This window comes from Eurosta solidaginis, chromosome 4 (genome assembly GCF_040869045.1).
Source record: "Eurosta solidaginis isolate ZX-2024a chromosome 4, ASM4086904v1, whole genome shotgun sequence".
In the NCBI taxonomy this organism is placed as follows: Eukaryota; Metazoa; Arthropoda; class Insecta; order Diptera; family Tephritidae; genus Eurosta; species Eurosta solidaginis.
In genome coordinates, this window is record NC_090322.1 from 229172013 (window position 1) to 229198048 (window position 26036).

Here is a 26036-nt window from a genome sequence, read left to right on the forward strand (position 1 = left end):
ATATAACCGATTTTTGGCCATTTCTCCCTTAATTTTGGAAGTATAAACGTGAAACTCGGTGATATATATTTTAATATATCATAGAAGATTTTCTGAAAAATCGCTTTGATCGGAGCTATATATAATATATATCCCATACAACCAATCGTTCAGATAGAAAGATTTTTGGAAATTCTCCCTTAATTTCCAATATAAAAACTTGAAACTTGGTGATATATATTCTAATATATCATAGAAGATTCCACGAAAAAATCATTTCGATCGGAGCTATATATAATATATATCTCATACAACCGATCGTTCAGATAGAAAGATTTTTAGGCATTTCTCCCTTAATTTCCAACATATAAAGGTTAAATTTGGTGATATTTATTCTAATATATCATAGAAGATTTCCTGAAAAAATCAGTTTGATCGCAGCTATATGTATATAGTATATACCTATCCTATACAACCGATCGTTCAGATAAAACGATTTTTGGCCATTTTTCCCTTAGTTTCCAATATAAAAACGTGAAACTTGGTGATATATATTCTAATATATCATAGAAGATTTCCTGTAAAAATCATTTCGATCGGAGCTATATATAATATATATCCCATACAACCGATCGTTCAGATAAGGGAGTTTTTTGCCATTTTTTATTTTATATTTATCTTAAAAATCGTTTAGGTATGTACATCTGTTCACTATATATTTCTTATCTTATACATCCGATTATTTGGAGATTACGAACGGAATAAGATTATTGTTCGGCCCCATTCATGAAAGATATGAAGTCTTCGGCACAGTCCCGTCCTTACTTGTTTTTTTTTTTTAATTGTATGCACATTTTCGCATATCTTAGCATAACATTCCATTCTCGCTATTAGTCTACGCAGTGTTTTTGTTATTGTAGTTACATTTTATTATTGGTTACATACATTGAACATATGTATTTGATTATGTACGTAATTGTTATCATTTCCACGAAAAGGCCATATGAGCTTGTGGGGCAATAAAATTGGCAACAATGTTAAGTTTTTAATTTTCAATGCATTTTATTTCATTTTATAAATTTTATTTTTTTTTCAAGTGTTGTTCATGCGAACCAATAGATCTGTAGGTCTGTAACTAGTCATGAGAATTCGTATACCCGTTGTAGCAGGACTAACCTCCTCCTAAAATCATTCTAAGCCCTTTTAACATTGGTATGTCATTCGAGTCACGGTTTCTCGCGTAGTATTCTATGTATTTCGGTGTTTGTGTTGTGGGGTTGTGAAAACTTGTGCTTGTCCTCCAGTACAAATCGTAAGCACTATATGCAGCAGTCAATGCATCGATGAAATTGAATGCCGAGAAGCTTGCGAGCGTTACGAGTATTTCGAGATTCGAGAATCTCGCGGCAACCCGAGACTCGTGAGAAATCTCCTCGAACATGTTCGAGATATTGTAAGCTCTACCAAAAATTATAGACTAGGCTTTATAGATTCGAAAGAAAACAAGTAATGCATATTCAATTTTTAAGAGGTGTTTTAAGTCCGATTATCGGTTTATCTGCTAAATTCCTAATTGTACCTTGCTCACCAACCATTTTCATAGGGTAACAAAACTTTGTTATTTTATTTTAATAAATTTAATAAAAATTCAACATCTACCTTTATATAAATGGACCAAAAATAGAAGACAATTTTTCCTTTAATACAGACGTAGTCTTGTTGAATTTTGACTAAAAAACTTTAACAATAGCCAAATAGCTTGTAATAGAATTTTGGGATTTAAAACTATAAAGGTGGAGCGCAATCTTTCAATTGAAGGCAAACCATGTACTTGAGATTAACTAATTGATTATTTAAAATTTAAACACGCGCTCTACCTTTATAAGTTTAAATCCAACATTCTTTTACAAGAGATATTGTTAAAAATTTTTTAGTCAAAATTCAACAAGACTATGTCTGTATTAAAGTAAAAATTGCCTTCTATTTTTTGGTCCATTTATATAAATTAAATTAGAATTTTTTTATCATCTTTTTATTTTAAATTTTTTAGTACTGCCTACAAAAAGGCAATTGCAACTTTGATTAGTAATTTAAGTAATTCCTAAGTGAAAATTCTTATCTTTATTTATTTGTTCAAAATAGCAAGATTTAAGAGAACTAGTGGAATTTTCGCTGACAACACTGGCGAAAACAACAGAATTCCACCTCGCATCATAACAAGAGAATTCCACCTCGTTTGTCAGCTACTTAATTTGCACAGCTGAAAATCGTGGTGAAATTCGCATACGCTTGAAAGTCTAAAAGAATCGTGGTGAAAGACGCGTACGCCTAAGGGTATGCAAGGACGTGCATTGAGTTGGGCGTTCAACGAGGTAGAATTCTACAACGCCTGCAACACTCAGGAGGCTAGCCATGAAGGTATGGCCCAATCTTCTAAATAGTTCGACTTGTGCGTTACGTAGCTCAAATTTTTTGATCAAACATTGCAATGTCACCGAGTTTTAAACTATATTTCAGGTTTCAAGCCTCTAGATATCCAGGGAGTTAGTTAAAAATCGATTGCAAGATTCCCAATTTAAAACTAGTTTTCTCAATATCTCGATCCATGTGCCTCCTAGCGAAATTTTTTTGATAAAAAGTTGCATTGTCACCGGGTTCTGACTTACGGCCCAAGTTTCATGTCTCTAGCTTATCGGGAAGTTACTCGAACGTCGATCGCAAGATTCCCCCGTTTTTAAAGGATTTGCAGTTATCTTGACTAGCGCCACCTAGCGGAATTTTATTTTCTGTAAATTGTATTTTCACCAAGCCTCGAACTATGTGCTAAGTTACAAGTCTCTAGGTAACCGGGAAGTTAGTTAAAAATGGATTGAAAGATTCCCAAATCAAAACTAATTTTCTTAATATCTCTATCCATGCTCCACCTAGTGAATTTTTTTGATCAAATATTGCATTGTCACCGTGTTCTGACTCACGGCCCAAGTTTCAAGTCTCTAACTCACCGGGAAGTTACTTAAATATCGATCGTAAGATTCCCTGAGTTTTTCAGCGATTTTCGTTTATCTCGATTCGTCTGCCACCTGGCGGCATTTTGTTTTCCACGAATTGTAGTGCCATCGACTCGCAAACTATGTGCTAATTTGCAAGTCTCTGGATAACCGAGAAGTTAGTTAAAAGTCGATCGCTAAATTTCCATTTTAAAATTATTTTTATGTATATCTCGATCCGTGCCCACCTAGCAGATTTTTTCACTTGCATTGTAAGATCTGAACTATGTTGCTAAGTATCAAGTTGAGCTAGACAACGGGAAGTTACCGAGAAAGACTTTTTCGTGGGTCAAAAATTCGTATGGAAATGAGGGGACAAACATGAAAGGGACTTAATGTAAAGGTAATAATAAAATAGTCATAACCGGGCCATGGCGAGCCTCATGAGTTTAGAAAATTATAAGTAAACACCCTTACAAATGATAATGAAAATGTATATTCCTGTCTAATGTATACAACTTAATAATTTAGCAATGTGCGCATACTTATGTATAAGTATGTACGTATGTGCATAAACAACATAAGCGCACACAATTATAAGTAAATATTAATAAATGCATTCATAGTCATTTGCACAGTGGGAAAAAAACAACTGCGAATAACCTGGTGTGAACTCTAATCTTGTAAATATTTCGTAACATTGGTATTTAAATGAAATAAATTTTTTCCGTTTTTTGATGCTACTATCGCACAAAGTCGAAAATTATAAATTTTATAATGTTGATTTTTGTCGGCCTGTCAATTTGAAAGATTTCACTATTGAAATCGGGCTCAATGGCCTTCAATGTACCATTATACGATTTTAATGTTGCTATTTTATTGTTTGATATTGTTTAAATTTTGATAGAAGAAAGAAAAATTAAAGACAACCGCTTTTTTGATAGATCAATTTTGGAGGTGAATATACGCCTTTATACAAACAAATTTTTACCCACTGCACAGTGATCGATTCTCTCTTGCCAGCAGCGTAAAATGCGGTTGAATAAACGGGGATTTCTTTATTTCTTATCGATAATATTCATGCTTTTTTTAGCATGTGATTTTTATAGGATTAAACAACTTGTCCTACACATTATAATCTCTATGTAGACTTGCTTAAAAATTATTAATTGTGTTCATATCAGTTGAGAAAAGGGAAGAAAAAATTATTTTTTTTTCAAATACACGTACAACTATTTTTAACTTAAGACAAAGATACAAAGACAAAGAAAAAAATTGTTTATTGAAAAACATGAAATATAGAAAACTAATTATTAAAAAAAAAAAATTTTAAGACAAAAATCATTAAGTAAAACGTAGTTTAATAAAAAAAAAATTGTTTGGTGCAAAAGATATGAATTGAAAAAATTAAATAAATAAAAAAAAAAAAAAAATGTAAGGCGCGATAACCTCCGAAGCCGAGCTTCTCTTCCAATTTGCGTCGTGCTCCTCTTGATTTTCCCTACAAATTGGCCAGACGGGACCTACATGTTTTATGCCGACTCCGAACGGCATATGAGTTTTCACTGAGAGCTTTTCATGGCAGAAATACACTCGGAGCGCTTGCCAAACACTGCCGAGGGGCGACTCCGCTTAGAAAAATTTTCTTCTAATTGAAAAACCTTTTCCGGGGTGTGAACCCAGGGCATACGTTGTGGTAAGCGGAGCACGCTACAATCACACCACGGTGGCCGCCAAAAAAAAGATAAATAGCTCTTTTTAAACTCGGAAACATTTAGTTTATAAGACACTTATAGTTAAAATACTGAATAATTGATTTTTTTTTTGTATATACACAAAAATTTTTTAAGAAAAAAGAAGAAAAAATATGTGTAAATTTTTTTTTTTTTGTTAAAAAAAGCAAGAAAAAAATGGCAAACAAATTTTCTAAATAAAAAAAAAATTTTATTTTTAAATTTTTTAAGTTTCATTTAAGGAAGAATTTATCATAACAAAAACAAGATAAGTATTGTTAGGCCTTAAGCTTGATTCGAACCCGCGATCTTATAAATCAATAGGCCGATATAACAACAAAAATTGGTGAGAAAAAAACTTCTTTATTGATAAAATAAAAAGTTTTTTATTGAAAGAATAAAAAAAATTTGAAAAAACCTATTATAACAAAAAAATTTAACTAAACTTTACATATAAAACAAAAATTTTGTATAAAAAAAATGTGTACTTAAAATTTTTTATTAAAATTATATTTTATTATATCATTTTTATTCAAATTATTTCAAGAAAAATATAATACAAACCAAAAAAATATTGTGAAGAAAAATATACCAAAGTAAATAAAATTTATAAAAATAAAATTAAGAGGTTTATGAACAATAAAAAAAAATTAAAAAACGACAATTAAATTGAAAAAATTACAAGAAAAGTTAATTTTAATACATCATCTGAATTCTTAGATTTCTGCAGAATTTTCCAGGACACAACGCATTGAAACCTCATAGTCATAAGTTTTCGCCCTTTTCGTTACAAATCCGATGTAATTAAATATATTTAATTAATTAAAACATGAAACAACTAATTTATTATTCGTAGTAAAAATATTGAGCTTATTACGTTTGAAAATTCAATTTACCAGCGAAGCATATTTTAGTAGTTTAATGAGTTATGTGTTTATTGTAATTGAGGAAGTCATAACAATAAAAATCAGCGAAGATAATTTATTAATTTGGAGCAATGGAAAAGACAAAACACAATGATAAAATAATAATAAATTTATAAATGTTAAACATTAAGAACTTGCTGTCGGTACTTTTTGATTTCAAATATTCACATTTTTATACTCAGCTGAGCAGAGCTCACAGAGTATATTAACTTTGTTCGCATAACGGCAATCCGTAACGACATAAGCTAATCGAGATAGATATAGACTTCTGTATATCAAAATGATCTGGGGAAAAAAGAAATTCGTTTAGCCATGTCCGTCCGTCCGTCCGTCCGTAAACACGATAACTGGAGTAAATTTTGAGGTATCTTGATGAAATTGGGTATGTGGGTTCCTGCGCGCTCATCTCAGATCGCTATTTAAAATGAACGAAATCGGACTGCAACCGCGCCCACTTTTTCGATATCGGAAATTTCGAAAAACAGAAAAGTGCGTAATTCATTACCAAAGACAGATAAAGCGATGAAACTCGGTAGGTGGGTTGACCTTATGACGCAAAATAGAAAATTAGTAAAATTTTTTAAAATGGGCTTGGCACCGCCCACTTTTAAAATAAGGTAATTTAAAAGTTTTGCAAGCTGTAATTTGGCAGTCGTTGAAGATATTATGATGAAATTTGGCATAAACGTTCCTCCTATTACTATTTATGAGCTAAATAAAAATTAGCACAATCGGATGACGAACTTTAAAAAAAATTTTTTTAAGTAAAATTTTAACAAAAAATTGCATATCTTTACAGTATATAAGTAAATTATGCCAACATTCAACTCCAGTAAGGATATGGTGCAACAAAATACAAAAATAAAAGAAAATTTTAAAATGGGCGTGGCTCCGCCCTTTTTCATTTAATTCGTCTAGAATACTTTTAATGCCATAAGTCGAACAAAAATTTACCAATCCTTGTGACATTTGTTAGGGGCATAGATTCTATTACGATAACTGTTTTCTGTGAAAATGGGCGAAATCGGTTGAAGCCACGCCCAGTTTTTATACACAGTCGACCGTCTGTCCTTCCGCTCGGCCGTTAAGACGATAACTTGAGCAAAAATCGATATATCTTTACTTAACTTAGTTCACGTACTTATCGTAACTCACTTTATCTTGGTATAAAAAATGGCCGAAATCGGACTATGACCACGCCCACTTTTTCGATATCGAAAATTACGACAATGAAAAAAATGCCATAAATCTATACCAAATATGAAACATGGTAATTGGATTGGTTTATTGACGCAAAATATAACTTTAGAAAAAACTTTGTAAAATGGGTGTGACACCTAGCATAAGTAAGTAGAAGAAAATGAAAAAGTTATGCACGGCGAAATCAAAAGGCCTTGGAATCTTGGCAGGAATACCGTTCGTGGCATGACATATAAATAAATTAGCGGTACCCGACAGAAGATGTTCTGGGTCACCCCGGTCCACATTTTGTTCGATATCTTGAAAACGCATTCACATGTACAACTAAGGGCCACTCCCTTTTAAAACCCTCATTAATACCTTTAATTTGATACCCATAACGTACAAATACATTCACCCCTGGTCCACCTTAATGGCGATATCTCGAAAAGGCGTCCATCTATAGAACTAAAGCCCCCTCTCTTTTAAAATACTCATTAACACCTTTCATTTGATATCCATATCGTACAAAGAGATTCTAGAGTCACCCCTGGTCCACCTTTATGGCGATATCCCGAAATGGCGTCCACCTATAGAACTAAGGCCCACTCCCTTTCAAAATACTCTTTAATACCTTCCATTTGATACCCATGTCATACAAACACATTCCAGGGTTACCCTAGGTTCATTTTCCTAAATAGTGATTTTCCCTTATTTTGTCTCCAAAGGTTTCAGCTGAATATGTAATTTTCGGTTACACCCGAACTTAGCCTTCCTTACTTATATGTTAATAGTATTATTATTTTGCAATAAAAGGTATTCAAATCGATTTATTTTTATATTTTTTTTTATCAATTTATCAAGTCTTTACCCTTTCAACAACAAATAACCATTCACTGTCTGCTTGCAGTCAATAAATTTAAAAGTTAAGCACGCATTCAAGCGCAAAGTTTTTTATTCAATTAATGCACAAAAACAATTAGCCACTTCCCCAGGTTTCCCAGCATTTAATTGTTGTTGCTGTGGCGCTTAAAAATATTGAATTAGAAAAACTATTGAGTTTTTAATTAACTAATGATAAGCAAATTAGGGGCACTGCGTATACGTACTATTATTTTCTTTTCATATTTTGATACATTTTTTGTTGCACTTGGAGGCACTTTTTTTGTAGCTCTAATTTATGTACATATTTAAAGTTGAAACTTGATACCGACAGCGATGTATGTTTTTGTATGATAGCTAATTGTTATGGATTAGAAAAACCCAAATTGCTTGCTACCGCGTGTCGGCGTTGTTTTTTTGCGAATATTTAAATTGGCATAAATGTTTAGCGACGGTTATTAATGCAATATTCTCGTTATTATTAGTTTTTTTCAAATTTTTTCCCCCACCTTGTTTTTATACTCAGCTGAGCAGAGCTCACAGAGTATATTAACTTTGTTCGCATAACGGTAATCCCTAACGGCATAAACTAATCGAGGTAGATATAGACTTCTATTTATCAAAATGATCTGGGTGAAAAAAGAAATTCATTTAGCCATGTCCGTCCGTCCGTCCGTCTGTCCGTCCGTCGGTAAACGCGATAACTTGAGTAAATTTTGAGGTATCTTGATGAAATTTGGTATGTAGGTTCCTGGGCGCTCATCTCAGATCGCTATTTAAAATGAACGAAATCGGACTACAACCACGCCCACTTTTTCGATATCGAAAATTTCGAAAAACCGAAAAAGTGCGATAATTCATTACCAAAGACGGATAAAGCGATGAAACTTGGTAGGTGCGTTGACATTATGACGCCCAGGTAATTTAAAAGTGTTGCAATCTGTAATTTGGCAGTCGTTGAAGATATCATGATAAAATTTGGTAGGCACGTTACTCCTATTACTATATGTGTGCTAAATAAAAATTAGCGAAATCGGATGACTTTTTTTAAAGTCAAATTTTAACAAAAAATGAAATATCTTTACAGTATAAAAGCAAATTATGTCAACACTCGACTCCAGTTATGATATGGTGCAACAAAATACAAAGATAAAAGAAAATTTCAAAATGGGCGTAACTCCGCCCTTTTTCATTTAATTTGTCTAGAATACTTTTAATGCCATAAGTCGAACAAAAATTTACCAATCCTTGTGACATTTGGTAGGGGCATAGATTCTATGACGATAACTGTTTTCTGTGAAAATGGGCGAAATCGGTTGAAGCCACGCCCAGTTTTTATACACAGTCGACCGTCTGTCCTTCCGCTCGGCCGTTAAGACGATAACTTGAGCAAAAATCGATATATCTTTACTAAACTTAGTTCACGTACTTATCTGAAGTCACTTTATCTTGGTATAAAATATGGCCGAAATCCGACTATGACCACGCCCACTTTTCCGATATCGAAAATTACGAAAAATGAAAAAATGCCATAATTCTGTACCAAATATGAAAAAATAGATGAAACATGGTAATTGGATTGGTTTATTGACGCAAAATATAACTTTAGAAAAAACTTTGTAAAATGGGTGTGACACCTACCATATTAAGTAGAAGAAAATGAAAAAGTTCTGCAGAGCGAAATCAAAAGCCCTTGGAATCTTGGCAGGAATACTGTTCGTGGTATTACATATATAAATAAATTAGCGGTACCCGACAGATGATGTTCTGGGTCACCCTGGTCCACATTTTGGTCGATATCTCGAAAACGCCTTCACATATACAACTAAGGGCTACTCCCTTTTAAAACCCTCATTAATACTTTTCATTTGATACCCATATCGTACAAACACATTCTAGAGTCACCCCTGGCCAATCCTTATTGCGATATCTCGAAAAGGCGTCCACCTATAGAACTAAGGCCCACTACGTTTTAAATAATCATTAACACCTTTCATTTGGTACACATGTCAAACACATTCCAGGGTTACCCTAGGTTCATTTTGCTAAATGGTGATTTTCCCTTATTTTGTCTCCAAAGCTCTCAGCTGATTATGTCATGTTCGGTTACACCCGAACTTAGCTTTCCTTACTTGTTTAGTTCTACTTTTATGATATATGACGTTAGTGATAATTTCCAACCAATAACAGCGCATTCAAATGTTGCACAATGGAAATTTGCTGCACTCTACATGTTTATTAGAAAATTCAAGTAAGAAGTATAAGCAGTTGTATTTGTACTTGTACGCTTTTTTATGAAACGGTCACAATATTAGTTACGCGAAAATTATAAGCCTAGCATTAGAAAGTGGGTTACCAGAAAATTTTTGCCACAAATTCATGCATAGCTATCAATAATTAGTTGCAACTAAATGCAGCAATAATGGCGCCGTTATCTAAGTTCTGTTTAATAAATAGAGCGACGCGAAATATAAGTAAAATTAATGAATTATGAGGTGCGTAGTTATGAAAAAAAAACAAACAAAAAAAAAATTAAAATTGAATGAACACTATTAATGCAAATATCTATGATAAACTTTGTCAAAAGGGAGCAATACCTTAAAAATAGTATACATCTATCATTAAGCTGAGGTGGAAAATATCACATACAGTAATTCCCAACAGAGATACAAAATAAGTAAAAACAAGTAAAGGTGTCTAAGTTCGGGTGTAACGGAGCATTAATACTCAGCGTGAGCTTCAATTGTACATTTAATTTCAGATAAATTACATATCTACATAACACGTGGCACTGCCCGTTTAAAAAAAATGTCTCCCCATTTCCTCTTACAATAAAACTAAGTGAAATATCATTGATTCAAAACTATTTTTTGCTAAGTTATTGCTTATTATTCTAGTCTACGACCCTGTTAAACTTGTTTTATATCTAAGTTGCCGTGGTCTTTAACCGATCCCGTCTATTTTTTCTAGAAATATTTTCTGCTATAAGGAAAATATGTGTACACAATTTCATTACGATATGTTAATTTTTCTTCGATTTATGGCTCTCGCAACATACAAAATTGCTTAGGGCGGTGCTAGGTGTATTATTTACTAAATAATCAGGTTTTTTGTGTTGTCCAAAATGTTATATATATAAAAAGTGGGCGTGGTTATCATCCGATTTCGCTCATTTTCAATTCCAATCTATTCTGGGTCCAGATAAGCTCGTGTATCTAACTTGGTGAAGATATCTCAATATTTACTCAAGTTATCGTGTTAACGGACAGACGGACGGACGGACATGGCTCAATCAAATTTTTTTTCGATACTGATGATTTTCATATATGGAAGTCTATATCTATCTCGATTCCTTTATACCTGTACAATCAACGTTAATATTCTCTGTGTGCAAAGCACTCTGAGTATAAAAAGTAATAGAAAAAAAAATGAAAAATATACATAATAGGAAAATTAAAAATATGAACGAAACAATGAAAAAAATTTACAAAAATAAATAATAAAAAAGTAGGTAGTGGCATTATTTCCACAAGATTTGTTTTAAAATTATTCGCAAGAAAAGCAAGCCGAAGATTATAGTAACATTAAAATAGAAAGAAAATAGAAATAATATTAAAATAAATTTTCGTAACAGTCAGATTGACGGCAGATTGCTCGCTATAAGATGTGATACGCGAGAAGCAATTTTCATTTTCACAATATATTCTACAAGCTTGAAACGTTTCAGGCACCGTGACTACTTTTACATTTTTCATAAAAAATAATTTTCATAGCTTTCCGTCTTTAAATCATAGCAACACCTCTCGCATCCATTGTGTCATCAGTATAGGAAAAAAAAATGAATCCTCTGAAATTTTAAATAAATGAGAAATACATAATTTTTTAAAATTGTAAATGATTAATATTAATAAGAATTGCATAAACATAAAATTAAATTAATATTTAAAATTTATTAAAAATTTTGTGAACATTAAAAAAATATATAAATAAATTGCAAAAGAAATTAAAAAAGGAAATTAAAAAACATATAAAAAACACATGAAAAAATTTAAATAATATTGATAAGAAAAATATTAATATTATGAAAAATAAATATGTACATATAAATCTTTTAAAAAAGTTATGAAAAAAAGTAAATTTTATAAAAAATAAATACATATTATTAAAAATATCTTACCTATTTAAAAAAAATATTAAAATTTGAAAAAATATGTAAAAAATTAAATACAAAATAAAAAAAAATTATAAATAAACAAATTTAAAAAAATAAAAAATATACTAAAATATTATAAAAGTAGTAATTAAAAATAAAAAAATCTGAGTAAAAAAGGCATTAGAAAGGTTATACAAAAAATATAAAAAAATTATGAAAAAGCTATTACAAAAATAAAAATAAATAACAAGAAAAAAATTAACAAAACAGTTAAAGTGAAAAAAAAAGATAAAAAAAAAATTATAAAAACATTTAAAAAAATATTGAAATGTTTTTGTTGGCTTGTTGAAAAATTAAAGACTCACTGAAAAATTGGATTTGGCAGATAGTTATAGCTACCACACCTAATAATTCATTTTTATTGTGTTCATATGACTTTGCCCTAACTATAAAAAAACATATTGAGAAAAAATAAAATTTATTTTCGTTCGTTTAACTGTTACTACTATAAGTAATAAATATTGAAGAAAAAATAGTGTTTGCTTTTTAGATGCAAAAAAAAAAAATAATTAAATAACTAAAGGTATTAAATATATGAAAAATAAAACTTATACCAAATTTTGATATTACTATTGATAGCTGAGATACAAAAAAAAATGTGTATTATAAATTGTTTTTTTTTTTTTTAATTTGGAAGATTGAAGGTATCCAATTTTCCTTCGGAGTTATTCATTTTTCGTCGTTAGTGGCCAAACATACCACTATACGGCGTGCATCGAAAGAAAATTTTTGTTGCACGAGCCTAACATAGATATATTGGAGAGATATTTCCTTGGTCACCCAGACGGTGTGAGCTATCGCGAAAAAGGAAAGACAGGCGTACTTTACCACTACACGGCGAAAGTCGCCTAGGCGGTTGGTTGAGCACAAATTTATGATGAATAATGATTTTGACTATTTGGTATATTTTTTTTTTTTAATTTGATTAAAATCTTCAAAACAAAAACTTAGCAAAATCAATCGGCGATGCAAGTGCATACTATGCACTGAAATATGTGTAAGTCTAATCTAATCTAAACTAATGCATGTATATATTGCACGTTATATTGTAAACTGATTCAACCCAAAATTTTGTCATTTTTAAATTTTGTGATATACCAACATAACCAATTGACAATATTATGCTGACATTTATAGAATACTCAAAAAAAATAAATAAATAAGGGAAATAAATCCCTTTGTATCTCATTGGCATAATATACATAACTCTATGATAAAATAAAACTTTGTTTACGTGTTCCCAACAAAATTAAATTTTGAGCTACATCTGTTTACAATAAAAGGTTCGATATGTACACAAACAGTCTACTAACCTTATAGAGCTTTTATGAGTAAAGCAGAACTAAAGAAAAAATTACGTCACGCCACAAGTACTTTATATGCCGTAATTATGTGTGCAATAATAGAACTAAGTACCTACATACTCCTCTATTAAATGTTCTAAGGTTTTAGTTGAATTTTTTCTATAGATTCTAATCGAGCATAATAAACGGGTCTCATTGCTGTTCAACAGCATATTATTGTAGTTGTGTATGTGCTATTTATTATTGTTTTATCAAAGTAAAAAAAAATCCAAAAAAAATCTTATCACATTGACTTCTATAGATATGCGCAAATATGTGCATGTAAATTATATGTATATTTAATTTTTATACTCAGCGTGCTTTGCACACAGAGTATATTAACTTTGATTGGATAACGGTTGGTTGTACAGGTATAAAGCAATCGAGATATATATAGACTTCCATATATCATAATCATCAGTATCGAAAAAAAATTTGGTTGAGCCATGTCCGTCCGTCCGTCTGTCCGTTAACACGATAACTTGAGTAAATTTTGAGGTATCTTGATGAAATTTGGTATGTAGGTTCCTGGGCACTCATCTCAGATCGCTATTAAAAATGAACGATATCGGACTATAACCACACCCAGTTTTTCGATATCGAAAATTTCGAAAAACCGAAAAAGTGCGATAATTCATTACCAAAGATGGATAAAGCGATGAAACTTAGTAGATGGGTTGACCTTATGACGCACAATAGAAAATTAGTAAAATTTTGTACAATGGGCGTGGCACCGCCCACTTTTAAAAGCAGGTAATTTAAAAGTTTTGCGAGCTGTAATTTGGCAGTCGTTGAAGATATCATGATGAAATTTGGCAGGAACATTACTCCTATTACTACATATGCGCTAAATAAAAATTAGCAAAATTGGATGAAGAATACGCCCACTTTAAAAAAAAATTTTTTAAAAGTCAAATTTTAACAAAAACTTGAATATCTTTACAGTATATAAGTAGATTATGTCAACATTCAACTCCAATAATGATATGGTGCAACAAAATACAAAAAAGAAAATTTCAAAATGGGAGTGGCTCCGCCCTTTTTCATTTAATTTGTCGATAATACTTTTAATGCCATAAGTCGAACACGAATTTACCAATCATTATGAAATTTGGTAGGGGCATAGACTCCACGCCCAGTTTTTATACACAGTCGACCTTCTGTCCTTCCGCTCGGCCGTTAACACGATAACTTGAGCAAATATCGATATATCTTTACTAAACTTAGTTCCCGTACTTATCTGAACTCTACTTTATCTTGGTATAAAAAATGACCGAAATCCGACTATGACCACGCACACTTTTTCGATATCGAAAATTACGAAAAATGAAAAAAATGCCATAATTCTGTACCAAATATGAAAAAAGAGATGAAACATGGTAATTGGATTGGTTTATGAACGCAAAATATAACTTTAGAAAAAACTTTGTAAAACGGGTGTGACACCTACCATATTAAGTAGAAGAAAATGAAAAAGTTCTGGAGGGCGGAATCAAAAGCCCTTGGAATCTTGGCAGGAATACTGTTTGTGGTATGGCATATATAAATAAATTAGCGGTACCCGACAGATGATGTTCTGGGTCACCCTGGTCCACATTTTGGTCGATATCTCGAAAACGCCTTCACATATAAAACTAAGGGCCACTGCCTTTTAAAACCCTCATTAATACCTTTAATTTGATACCCATATCGTACAAACACATTATAGAGTCACCCCTGGTCCACCTTTATGGCGATATCCCAAAATGGCGTCCCCCTATAGAACTATGGCCCACTCCCTTTTAAAATAACCTATAATACCTTCCATTTGATACCCATGTTATACAAACACATTCTAGGGTTACCCTAGGTTCATTTTCCTACATGGTGATTTTCCCTTATTTTGTCTCCAAAGCTCTCAGCTGAGTATGTAATGTTCGGTTACACCCGAACTTAGCCTTCCTTACTTGTTAAATTTTGCATTGTGCATTTAAAATTTTTTTCTATTATTCAGCTTCTAATATTGTCAATATATTCAATGTCAAATGTTATTTGTTGTTAAACAAAATCCTTAAACTTACTAGTGGGTTAAAAGTTGGAAATTGTATAGACACACTTGTACTATGTTTACATACATATATGTACATATGCTCCCAATACAAATTTTCGGTCGAGTTCAATTCTTTAAGTATTTGCAAATTAATATTTTTATAAAGCGCAAATTTTAGTTCTCAAATATATTTCTAGCTAATGTTGATACATACGAATTTCGTGACCTCTAAAAAAGGGAACATTTCATATGCAGCAGCTAACACGAAAATAGCAGTGACTCTTTTTATCAAATTCTTCCATCAAATCTTCTTTTTGCTGTTTTCTATAATTTAAAAAAAAAAATATGTATATGAATTTTGAAACTAAAGCTCTGCAAAACAGGAATAAAAAACGTTTTTAAAAAATTCGAAAATTCGGGAAAATTGTATGAAAATTTAGAAATTTTTATTTGGAGTTTTCAAAATTTGGGTGATAATGAATTCTTGAAGCGCAATCAGTTTTATTCTCGCAAAAAACAAGTTATACGTCTCCCGAAATTCGCATTGATTTTTGACATTTTTTTCTTCTAAAGGGTGTTTAGGTTTTCTTCATTATACATATAAAAAGTTTCACACTTTGCATGAAGGCAAATCTGAAACACCGTCCGGAAAAAAATTCTTAAAAACAATGCGGATTTGAGAGATCTATAACTAGTACTTTGTCAGACTAAAATTGGTTAGGCTACAAAACTGCATACTTACAAAAAATTCAGCGAACATTCAATAAAAATTCGAAACTTTAAAAATTTTCCAAAAAAGTTTTTGATATTGGTTTCAGTTACGAAATTTATGGAAGTTTTTTGTAAGATATAGAAAATAATAAAAGAATAATTTAACTAACGAAATTGAATAAAAGTATAAACTGCTATTTTTCTTCTCGGTGCTGTAAGTAGTGTATAAAATGTCCAGGAAGAGAGAACTAGAGAACTTAAATTTTCTCAAGCTGTTGACACATTTTTTTCTGTTGTTTATGGGTTTGATATGTCTAGCAAATATGAAAAAGTCTGTAAATATATAAAAAAAAAAATTCCCAACAATTTTTCTATTACAAAAATTTTTTTTTCAATTGTGCTTTTGCATTGTTGAAACTAAAAGCAGTAAGTTGACACTGAATGCGACTTTGCCTAGGAATTAATGCAGTAGCACGTTAAAATTTCCACTTGTATACTCAGCTATTTCCATTCATATGTGTTATCACAGAATAGGGTGAAGGATGCGTTAAACTTTTTATAACTTTTTGTTTGGCAAACATAAAGTTATCGATTTATTATCGACAGTCTACCATCTATCACAAAGTTGTCGAAACATTTTCGAAAAGCTATGGATTCGATATCAAGTGGCTATCGACTTGTTTTCGAGAGGATATCGATATGTTATTGATTATTTATCGAGATGTCATCGGGTATTTATCCAAAATTTATCGATATGTTATCGACGAATGATATGAATTGTTATCGATTTGTAATCGAAAAGTTAAAGATTCGATATTAGAAAGTTTTTGATTTGATATCAAAAGGTTATCGATTTCTATCGGAGTGTTACCGATTTGTTGTCGGCATATATTCGCTATCGACGACTCAGCAGTTTGATATAAAACATACCGATAAAATTGATGATACATCTATAACCCGTAGATAACAAGCCAATAAAATACCAATAAGAAGCCGATGACTGAGTGATAACAAAACAATAACTCGACGATAATAATATTCTTGTGCTTTAGAACACCACCGTATTGGGCCGACGATGTAAAGTACTTACAATGAACGACACACTCATCGCAGTTTAAATATCGAGGTTTTCCGGGCATCGTGTTAGCCCTATACTAAGAATATTATGTCAAATTTATACCGTTGAAAGCTTTTTAAATAATTCGATTACTCAATTCTGAGATACCTAAAATTTAAGTCCCTATAATTTATTAGTAATATGTGATCCTAATTCGAATACGTTCAATGTGTGCCTCTGGGGCATTCCAAAGAAACGGGTGGGACATTTTTACTCGATTTCGACTCAAACTTTAAGTAATTTCTATTTACTTGGTAATTATAGAAGCTTTTAACATTTATCACTTAAAAATTACCATTTTCTATGAGTGATGAGCGGGATTACGAAATCACCTGCCTATGTGCAGCAGCGAACAGAAAAGTAGCAGTGGAAATGTTTACCAAATTTCGTCAGTTAAATTATTTTTATTTTTTTTATTTTTTATTTTCGTTATTCCGAGGACAAGGTTAGGTTAGGTTGAACTGGCCGGTCCATGAGGTCTTCACATAGACTGATTGAGTTCGTAGTGTTACCAGAAGTTTGTTTTAACGACCGAACTGAAAAACCCTATCAAAAACCAGGACCTATGTTATAAAATAACTCCGTCCTCTTGGCAAATATTAGAAGCTTCCTAGGATTTAAACCACTTGCTGCTTCTAAATCTGACAGCTGTATCACTCCTAATAACTGGAGTCTTAGCCTGGCAAGTGCAGGGCACGAGCACAGAACGTGCTCGATCGTTTCCTCCTCCAACCCGCACTTCCTACATCTGCTATCACTGACCAAGCCTAATTTAAAGTCATGTGACGCCAGAACGCAGTGCCCAGTCAGAATACCCGTCATGAGTATACAGTCCTCTCTTTTTAATGATAGAAGCAACTTTGTTAGTCTAAGGTTGTAAGACCTACACATAATCTTCGACACTTTACAGCCCCGCGCTTGAACCCACGCCTTTCCCGCTTGGTCGACCATGTGCACTTCTCACCTTCGCTTAATCTCGCCCAGTCTAATTGGGAAGCTTCAAGGGATGTGCCCTTTTTAGCTAGTTCGTCCGCTTTTTCATTCCCATCTATTCCCATATGCCCTGCGACCCAATATAGAAGTATGCTTCTCCCTGTCCCGATTCTCTCCAGAGACTGCTTACACTCTAACACGCATTTAGATGCTGTGCTATGCGAGATTATTGCCTTAATTGCTGCTTGACTGTCAATATAAAAGTTAACACGGTTGCAGCTTAAGCTATTCTCTTCCAGTGTATCTACTGCTTTGGTTATGGCTAATATTTCCGCTTGGAAAACGCTACAGTAATCCGGCAGCCTGTAGGATCTGCTTATTTCCGGATTACCACAGTACAAACTTCTATGAATTTGCATCTTAAACTATGGGATCCATTAACAACTACTTTTTTGAAAAAATTTAAAATCGGAGAAAACTTTACAAAAATTTCGAACTTTTTCGATTTGCTGAAAACGAGGCACTCCATACTCGACAGCTCGAAGCTCGACATTTTAGTCGGTATACGTTTTTCTTGGTGTTAAACTTAAGTTTTATCGAAATCTCAATTCATTGCCGACAAGCGAATAATTATTAAAAACCTTTCAAATTGCACTGTCTGTGCTTCATTACCATAATGAATTTGTGATTAATATATTAAATATAACATAAAAACTAAATTTTAATGTTTCTGTTCTTTCTTTCTTACAGAAATGGGAATTATTTGTGCTCAGTCGACTTGGCTGGGATTTGTCGTCTGTGACGCCTTTGGATTTTCTTGAATTGTTACTAATCCGCCTGCCTATTAAGAGTAAAGAATGTCCTGATCTGAGTCTTGATAAAGTAAGACAGCACGCACAGGCTTTTATATGTCTAGCAGCCAAAGGTAAGCAAGTGCATAGTACTACTATTTAATATAATCATTTAGTTTATGTTTTAAATGCATAAACCTAATGCCGTACTAAATATTTACATGTTGATTGTGCATAAACCAGTCAAACATACCCTTGGCCGGATCTAAATATTCTAACATTAATTACGTAAAAGGGCATTTCAATATAATATGTGTTTAATTTTATTTCGACAACATTTTCATATAAGCAAAGATAATTTATGTGAAATTAAATAATTTTTTTTGTTCATTTAAAATACCTGACGTCTAAAGAGCCCAACTCATGCATTGTTTTGTTCTTGTAAAAAATTCTTCTCTCCGCTCATTCATTGATGTTTAAATTACTCAAGTATTACCTGCATTTGCTACAGCAAAGATGGGTTTTCTGCTATTCAGTCACAGCCCTTCGCCCACCTTTATCTACATACTCGCATATATTTTATCCTTTGGAAGACGATGCCCACCTCTGAGTGGCTAGCGTTAGTCGGTCTGCTTTTATGTCTCGACAACAGACAAATACTCGAATATAAATAGCTAAAAGAAAATACGAAATGTTAATAGCAAATTGCAGACCAACGCAAATAACCTGTCTGCGGCTTTTTCACTTCATTATCATCAGCAGCAGGATATAAACGTGCCAATGCGCGCATGCGCTGCTGTCATTCAACAACCAAATACATTTTGTTTAGTTCATTATGAAAAAATATTTAATGGCTTAAAGTGTGGCTTCAGGATGCACAACGTCTATAGCTTGTGTGTTAGCGGTATGTACCTGAATACCTTCAACAGCACCCTTATACTTTTGTGTTGAAGTCCAGATTTATTACATTTGCCGTTGCCATTTCGCAAATAACTTTCAAGAATTTCGTACTGTGTGTTTTTGTGTCAGAAAATTGAAGGCGACAGTGATTTTATTGGTTTTGTATTTATTGAATATCGCTAACGCTGATACACAGACGAAAACATACATACAAAGTCTGAATGTACAACAGCGAACACGAAAATAGCAAATGGCAGTTCTTATCAAATTTCGTTATTTAAATATTTTTGTTTTTTATAATTACAAAAGAGAAATTTCCATGAATTTTGTAACTGAAACTATACAAACCAACCTTCAATACATTTTCGAACAAATTCGCAAATTCAAGAAAATTTGGCGAAATTTCTCTACGTGCCATGTTACACAAGAGGCATATGAGAGAGAGCTTGAAGTCATATCTAGCATTGCTGCAAACAGCGGATATAAAAAAGCACTTGTAGATAAGCGCAGAAAGACGTATGGTGAACCAAAAAGAAATAATGAAAAGGAAAATAATAACACCTGGACGACCAAGGAAAAACAACATATAAATTGGCAAACTTCTTTAAAAAGTACAACATTACCACAGCTTTCAAAACATCGAACAATCTAGGGCGGAAATTAAGAACTAACAACAACTCAGAGGATCCGTTTAGCAGCCACGGCGTATACAAGCTTACCTGCGGATGCCAACATAGTTACATAGGACAAACAGGACGGCAAATAAGAACGAGGTTTAGAGAGAATATTAGATATTACAACAAAAAACACGGAATCCAAACATTATGCAAGAGTCTAACTTCGCGAATCACATGGTCGAAAATGAATGTTCCCCAGCAAACATCAATAAAACAGTTAGGGTTCTTCACATACAAGCAAAAGGCCGACGTCTCAACGTACTCGAAAACATGGAAATCTACAAACAGAAAACATTTGACGGTAGAATAATAAACAAACAGATAAACACAATTTCTGACACAATACTCGAGCCTTTAAAACTTGTTTACAAGAAACAAAGTAATCACACAGGTACAACAGACAAACACACAACAATAAATAACTACAAAACAACGCACCAAAACAACAAACCCACAAAGTAGGTAAAACCACTAAAATTACGGACTTTTACCTGCCTCCGTCAGCCACACAAATCGATCAGTCAAACCCACCCTCGGTTGTGAATGAGCACACATCACATACACATAACTAAATATACACAAGCATCAATTTTGACAATACCTGTTCACGTACCTACGAACTTTAAATACAGGACAAACGACAAAAACAGATCAGAACGAAAATCGACACTGATGACGTCACAACGCCGAAACCGGTTTGTTTCGAAACCAAATTTGACAAGGGATGACGGAAAATCGTTCCAATATACATTATTTATCCACCCAGTCGGGAAATCAAAATAAGTCAGTGTTTAATTTTTTTAATATACAAAGGGCGCTAGCTTTATTTTAATTAAAATTTTTTATTTGAAAAATTACTTAAACATCCTTCGGAAATAGGATACATAGTTAAAAAATTAGATAAATAGTTAAATAGTTAAAACTTGCTCAAGTTTTCAAAACGAAAACGTTTTTGAGATTAGTCTGCTTGGTTACAAAATTCATACATTTTTTGAAATATATTTTGTGTTGTCTTAAATACAGTTTTTAAAAAAAGTGTAGTGGTCACGCAAGCTAAGCCTGTTCTTAAAATTATTTTTATATCGAGTTTCAACAGAGTTTCTTTTATATTTTGACTCAAGAAATGATATTTTTTTCAACGGAACGTATTCCACGGCATTGTCCTTGTTTTGTTGTTCTCATAATTTTGTTTTGCTTTGCAGTTTAAGGACCTTTCAGGTAGCTCCCATTACGAAATTCAAAACCTATCATATTCTAGATTTGATCGCCGCTACCATCTCTGGTACGAATAGTTAGAATCCGTTCTTTATTTAGTTCTTAGTATTTTTGTAATTGAAGAATACATAGTTCGACTCCCAGGGAAGTAAATGACTGCCTCTGCTACAGATAACAAATGCAGTGCTAAGATATATTAAAACCCTTTTTTGGCTTTAGGTCAGTTTAAATGTTTAATGTTAGCAATATTTTGTTTTTTTTTTTTGTTAGACTCAAGCAATAAAACAAAATTTGTATATCACATTTACGAATAAATTGAGTGTTAACAAACATGCGTGCATACGTCTGACCTCGTTGGTTGTTAATCAACGACTTAACTAAAGCTGTGGAACTATGTGCGGTGTTTAGCTATTGAATTGACACCGAGGGTGGAGTTACTGGTGCTGACACACTATCCCGAGACACCGTGGCGCAGTATGGCGCCCTTAACACCAGTCCAGTACAAACCCTTTATGTGCTGGCAACACGTCAAACTCACTTCCTCTATGGCTGCTAACATCTTTGGGAGCGATATCTTTTGACAGCTGTTGTGTTAAAAGCCATTCAATCTATTAAATAAAAGCTCTTTTCGGTTATTACTCAAAATTATCCCTGTTGCTTATCATCGCAGTATTCATCTGATATAAAACTTTACTTACCAGCAATGGAACGTCTGGTAACAAGATAGAAAAGTGCTGCTCAGTGAACTCAGGCGATAATTGTTTTCACAAGTTCACATGCTGAATTACTAGCAGTCAACGCCATCAACTCTGTGGTGCTAGTAGCGCCAATAACACTTAACTCGAGCTTGACACCCAAATATCATTTAACTACAGACACCAACTCATTGCCAAGAAGCGTCAAATATTTGCTTGATGTTGAAGGCCTTGACGTCGATGTCATGGTTTCAACATCATAAAAAATGCGCCAATACCCAGGCTTAGACTAAACCATTACCACTACGATGATTTTACTCTTACTAACACAGCCGTATTTTCAGTTTTGGTGTCACCTGCTTTAAGTTTATCTAGGCCTTCCTGAGTGACGTTCAGTTAATATGAACGAGATATAATGATGACCGATATCAAAAAAAAAAAATTTAATAATACATCATGGGAAAAAGTCGTACAGCAAACATGACGTGACTTTGATAGTGCCTGTTTGTCAAGACATCGATCGTCACAGGAGTGCGGGTTCGAATCCTGCTCTCGGGAGAAAACGCTTTAAAGAGATTCACAAGATATAATCAAAACAAATGTCACCGGCCTGATGTTGCGTTGTTCCAATTTTTTCCAAAGTATTAAATAAATTTTTTGCTTATTTCATCTGCTCTGAAACTTAAGTATGTTTCCAGCTAACACGTGGATAGCTTTAAACGTTTGTCAAATTGAAACAGTGGCAAAATGAAATTTTATATCATTTTTGACATGCGAACAGCCACCGAAATCAATAAAAGAACTAAAAATAAACTGTAAAATAAAACTAACAATAAAGTGCCGACAATGAACGTCAAAGCGACAGTCAAATTTGAGCAGCAATGTCCGGGTCCTGAAGTTAAAGTTAGTCGCGTGGAATGGGGTTATGGAATAAAAAAAGCAAAAAAACACAAGCCAGGAACAAATAACGCATATAATATTTTAGTAAGAAAGGTTTAATCATTGGCTGCTCGTTAAAATGTGTATCATTTTTCTTTTTTAATTTGGGAATAATATATGACTTTAAAACCTTAAAAAAAGTAAAAAAAAAACAAAATATTGGCCAACCCCTACGCTACATTGTATGTAGAATGCCCAAAAACAAAAAATCCTTTTTTGTGGGTTTTGAGCAAATCACAAACTACACAATGCTAACTTTTTATGTTACGGTTATTTGAAAGGGTTTTCTTGCTTTTTACCGTTTTGTGTTTCTTAAGCTATATATCCAAAAGAGTTGTATTTAGCAGGTAAAGAATGCCAAACAAATTAAGGGAATCCTTGTCACACATATTTTTTCACTTTTGGTTTTGCTTTAAACCTAATGGCATTATATTCTGCTACCCCTACTCTATAGCAAAAAAGTGTCAAATTACAAATTTCGAAAAGCACTAAAAAATAAGAGTAAACAGGGTGACTCAAAAATAAAATGCTTTTTTGCTTTGTATTAACAACGTATGGTTTGGTGGGTCCAACGGTTAAGTCCCTGAAATTTCAGTCGGAGCCGCTCGGAGTCGATAGAAAACATGCAGGCGTCGCCAGTTAGTAAAAAAAAAAAAACAAAAAAATTTACATTAAAATTTTAGGCGCGATAATCTCCACAGAAATTTTAGGTCAAGCTTCTTTTCCAATTTGCGCCGTAATGTTTCTTACAAATTGGCGGGACTGTGCCTACGTGTTTTACCCCGACTCCGAACGCACATCTGCAAGATGAGTTTTCACTGAGCAGCTTTTCCTTTTCGTTTAGAAAAACTTTTTTCTAAATTATTGATGCTGCTTTATTCGGGGCTTGAACCCACAATCTTCGGCGTGGTAGGCGGTTCAGGCTACAACCACACCACCGTGGTTGCCATAATGGTAAAATTATATTCTATTCCTTCAATAATATTGATATGCTTTGCATGTTCTAACTATAATCCAATGTTCGTAGGAATTTATATTTACTGTACTGTAATATATACGGTATTCTTAAAAAAAAATCGTCACTTTTCGTTTTCATAAAACAAATGGAATTTAAGATTTTGCTATACATTTGAGTCATCCTGTATATGCTCAAAGCTTTCAGGTACATAATATCAATCGCCACCATGATGCCTACGTAATTTGAATGGCGCTATTTTCAAACGTTTGAAAAAAAAATTTATTACAGCAGTGAACACCACAATAGCAGTGGCAATTTTTTTAAATCAAATTTACCCATTTTTTTTATTTTCCATCATTGAGGAAAAAGCTTGTATGAACTTTGTAACCGGAACGATGCAAAACAATTTTAAAAACGTTTTTGAAAAAATTCGAAAAATCAAGAAAATTTTACGAAAACTTCGAACTTTTTATTTAGAGTATTTTTTTTTTTTTAGTTTACAGCTTTGCAGCCCAATCAATTTTAGTCCAATTAAGTACAAGTTATACGTAGGTCCATCAAAATTCGTTTTGACTCTTGAATTTTCTTTTTTCCCAACTGTGTTTTATATATCTTAATACATATATATTTATTATTATAATATTTGTTCTGTACGTATGTTTGTGGCTGAACTCCTCCTAAACGACTGCTCCCATTTTGAAAATATTCGGTGTGTGTTTAAGGGGATTTTATTTATATTCACAATTTGCTTTGTGTTCTTTCTTTTCTTTCCGAGAAGTGAATCAGGTGCCGACCTGTTTCAAAAAAAAAAAAAAAACAAAAAAAATAATAATTTATGATACGATTTGCTTGAAACTTCATATTGAGGCACTTCTTTGACTAGCTTATTACTTGAGAAACTTTTCTTTCCGGGAAGTAGACCAGGGACCATCCTGTTCTAAAAAATTATATTTATGAAGCGGTTTTCTTAAAACTCGATACAGGGATACCTCTTTGGCCAAGTTAATGCTTGAGAAACTTTTCATTCTGGGAAGTGGACCTAGTCTAAAAAATCGTATTTATGGTGCGTTTTGTTTGAAATTTGGCCCTGACTGGCTTATTGTTTGGGAACTTTCCGGAAAGTGGACCTATATATATTCTAAAAATCGAAATGGTGGTGCGGTTTGCATGAAATTCGGTACAAGCGTACCTCTGTGACAAAATAAATTAATGAGAAATTATACCTCCAGGGCCGAGAAGCTGGGATCGACCTGTTCTAGAAAACATTTCATTGCTCGAGATTTGGTACAGGGATACCAGATATAGTAGAGAGAGGTACCTCTTTATCAAGCTTAATTTTAAAAAAGCTTTTCTTTCCGGGAAGTGAACCAGTGACCGACCTATTCAAAAAAAAACTCTTTTTACAGAGCGATTTGTTTGAAATTTGGTAGAGGCGTTCCTCTTCTACAAGGTTAATATATGGGATCCTTTCTTGCCGGAAAGTGGACCAGGATGCCATGATGTGTTTGAAATTTATTCTTTATGCAGTCTTTCGAATAGGTTAATCTTACATATAAAATTTGATGCAAAATCTGTCGGTTATTTTATAACTCAAGATCGGATGAACCAATTTTAAAAGATGTGTTAATTTTCAAAAATTAAATAGCTGCATCAATTTCGTATATGGTTCATAAGCCGGTTTTTATATATATATGAGGACCCATTTCTGATATATATACCAACATGTGGACCGGAGATAAAAATGGAGAAAATGCGAAAGGAGGATAGAGAGAACACTTACCTTGAGAAGGGAAGGAGGCGAATAAAAGTGAGAGTAGAAAAGTCGAGAA

The 26036-nt window shown here is 32.8% G+C and overlaps 1 protein-coding gene across 1 annotated transcript in view; it reads left to right on the plus strand.

Annotated features, from left to right (window-relative positions):
• The window catches only part of CycD (cyclin D), a 251535-nt gene that overhangs the window by 174512 nt on the left and 50987 nt on the right, over window positions 1-26036 (plus strand). Inside the window, exon 3 of the mRNA XM_067784973.1 lies at window positions 18783-18957. Within this exon, the coding sequence (XP_067641074.1) occupies window positions 18783-18957 (175 nt within the window). The remainder of the gene's footprint in view (window positions 1-18782; window positions 18958-26036) is intronic.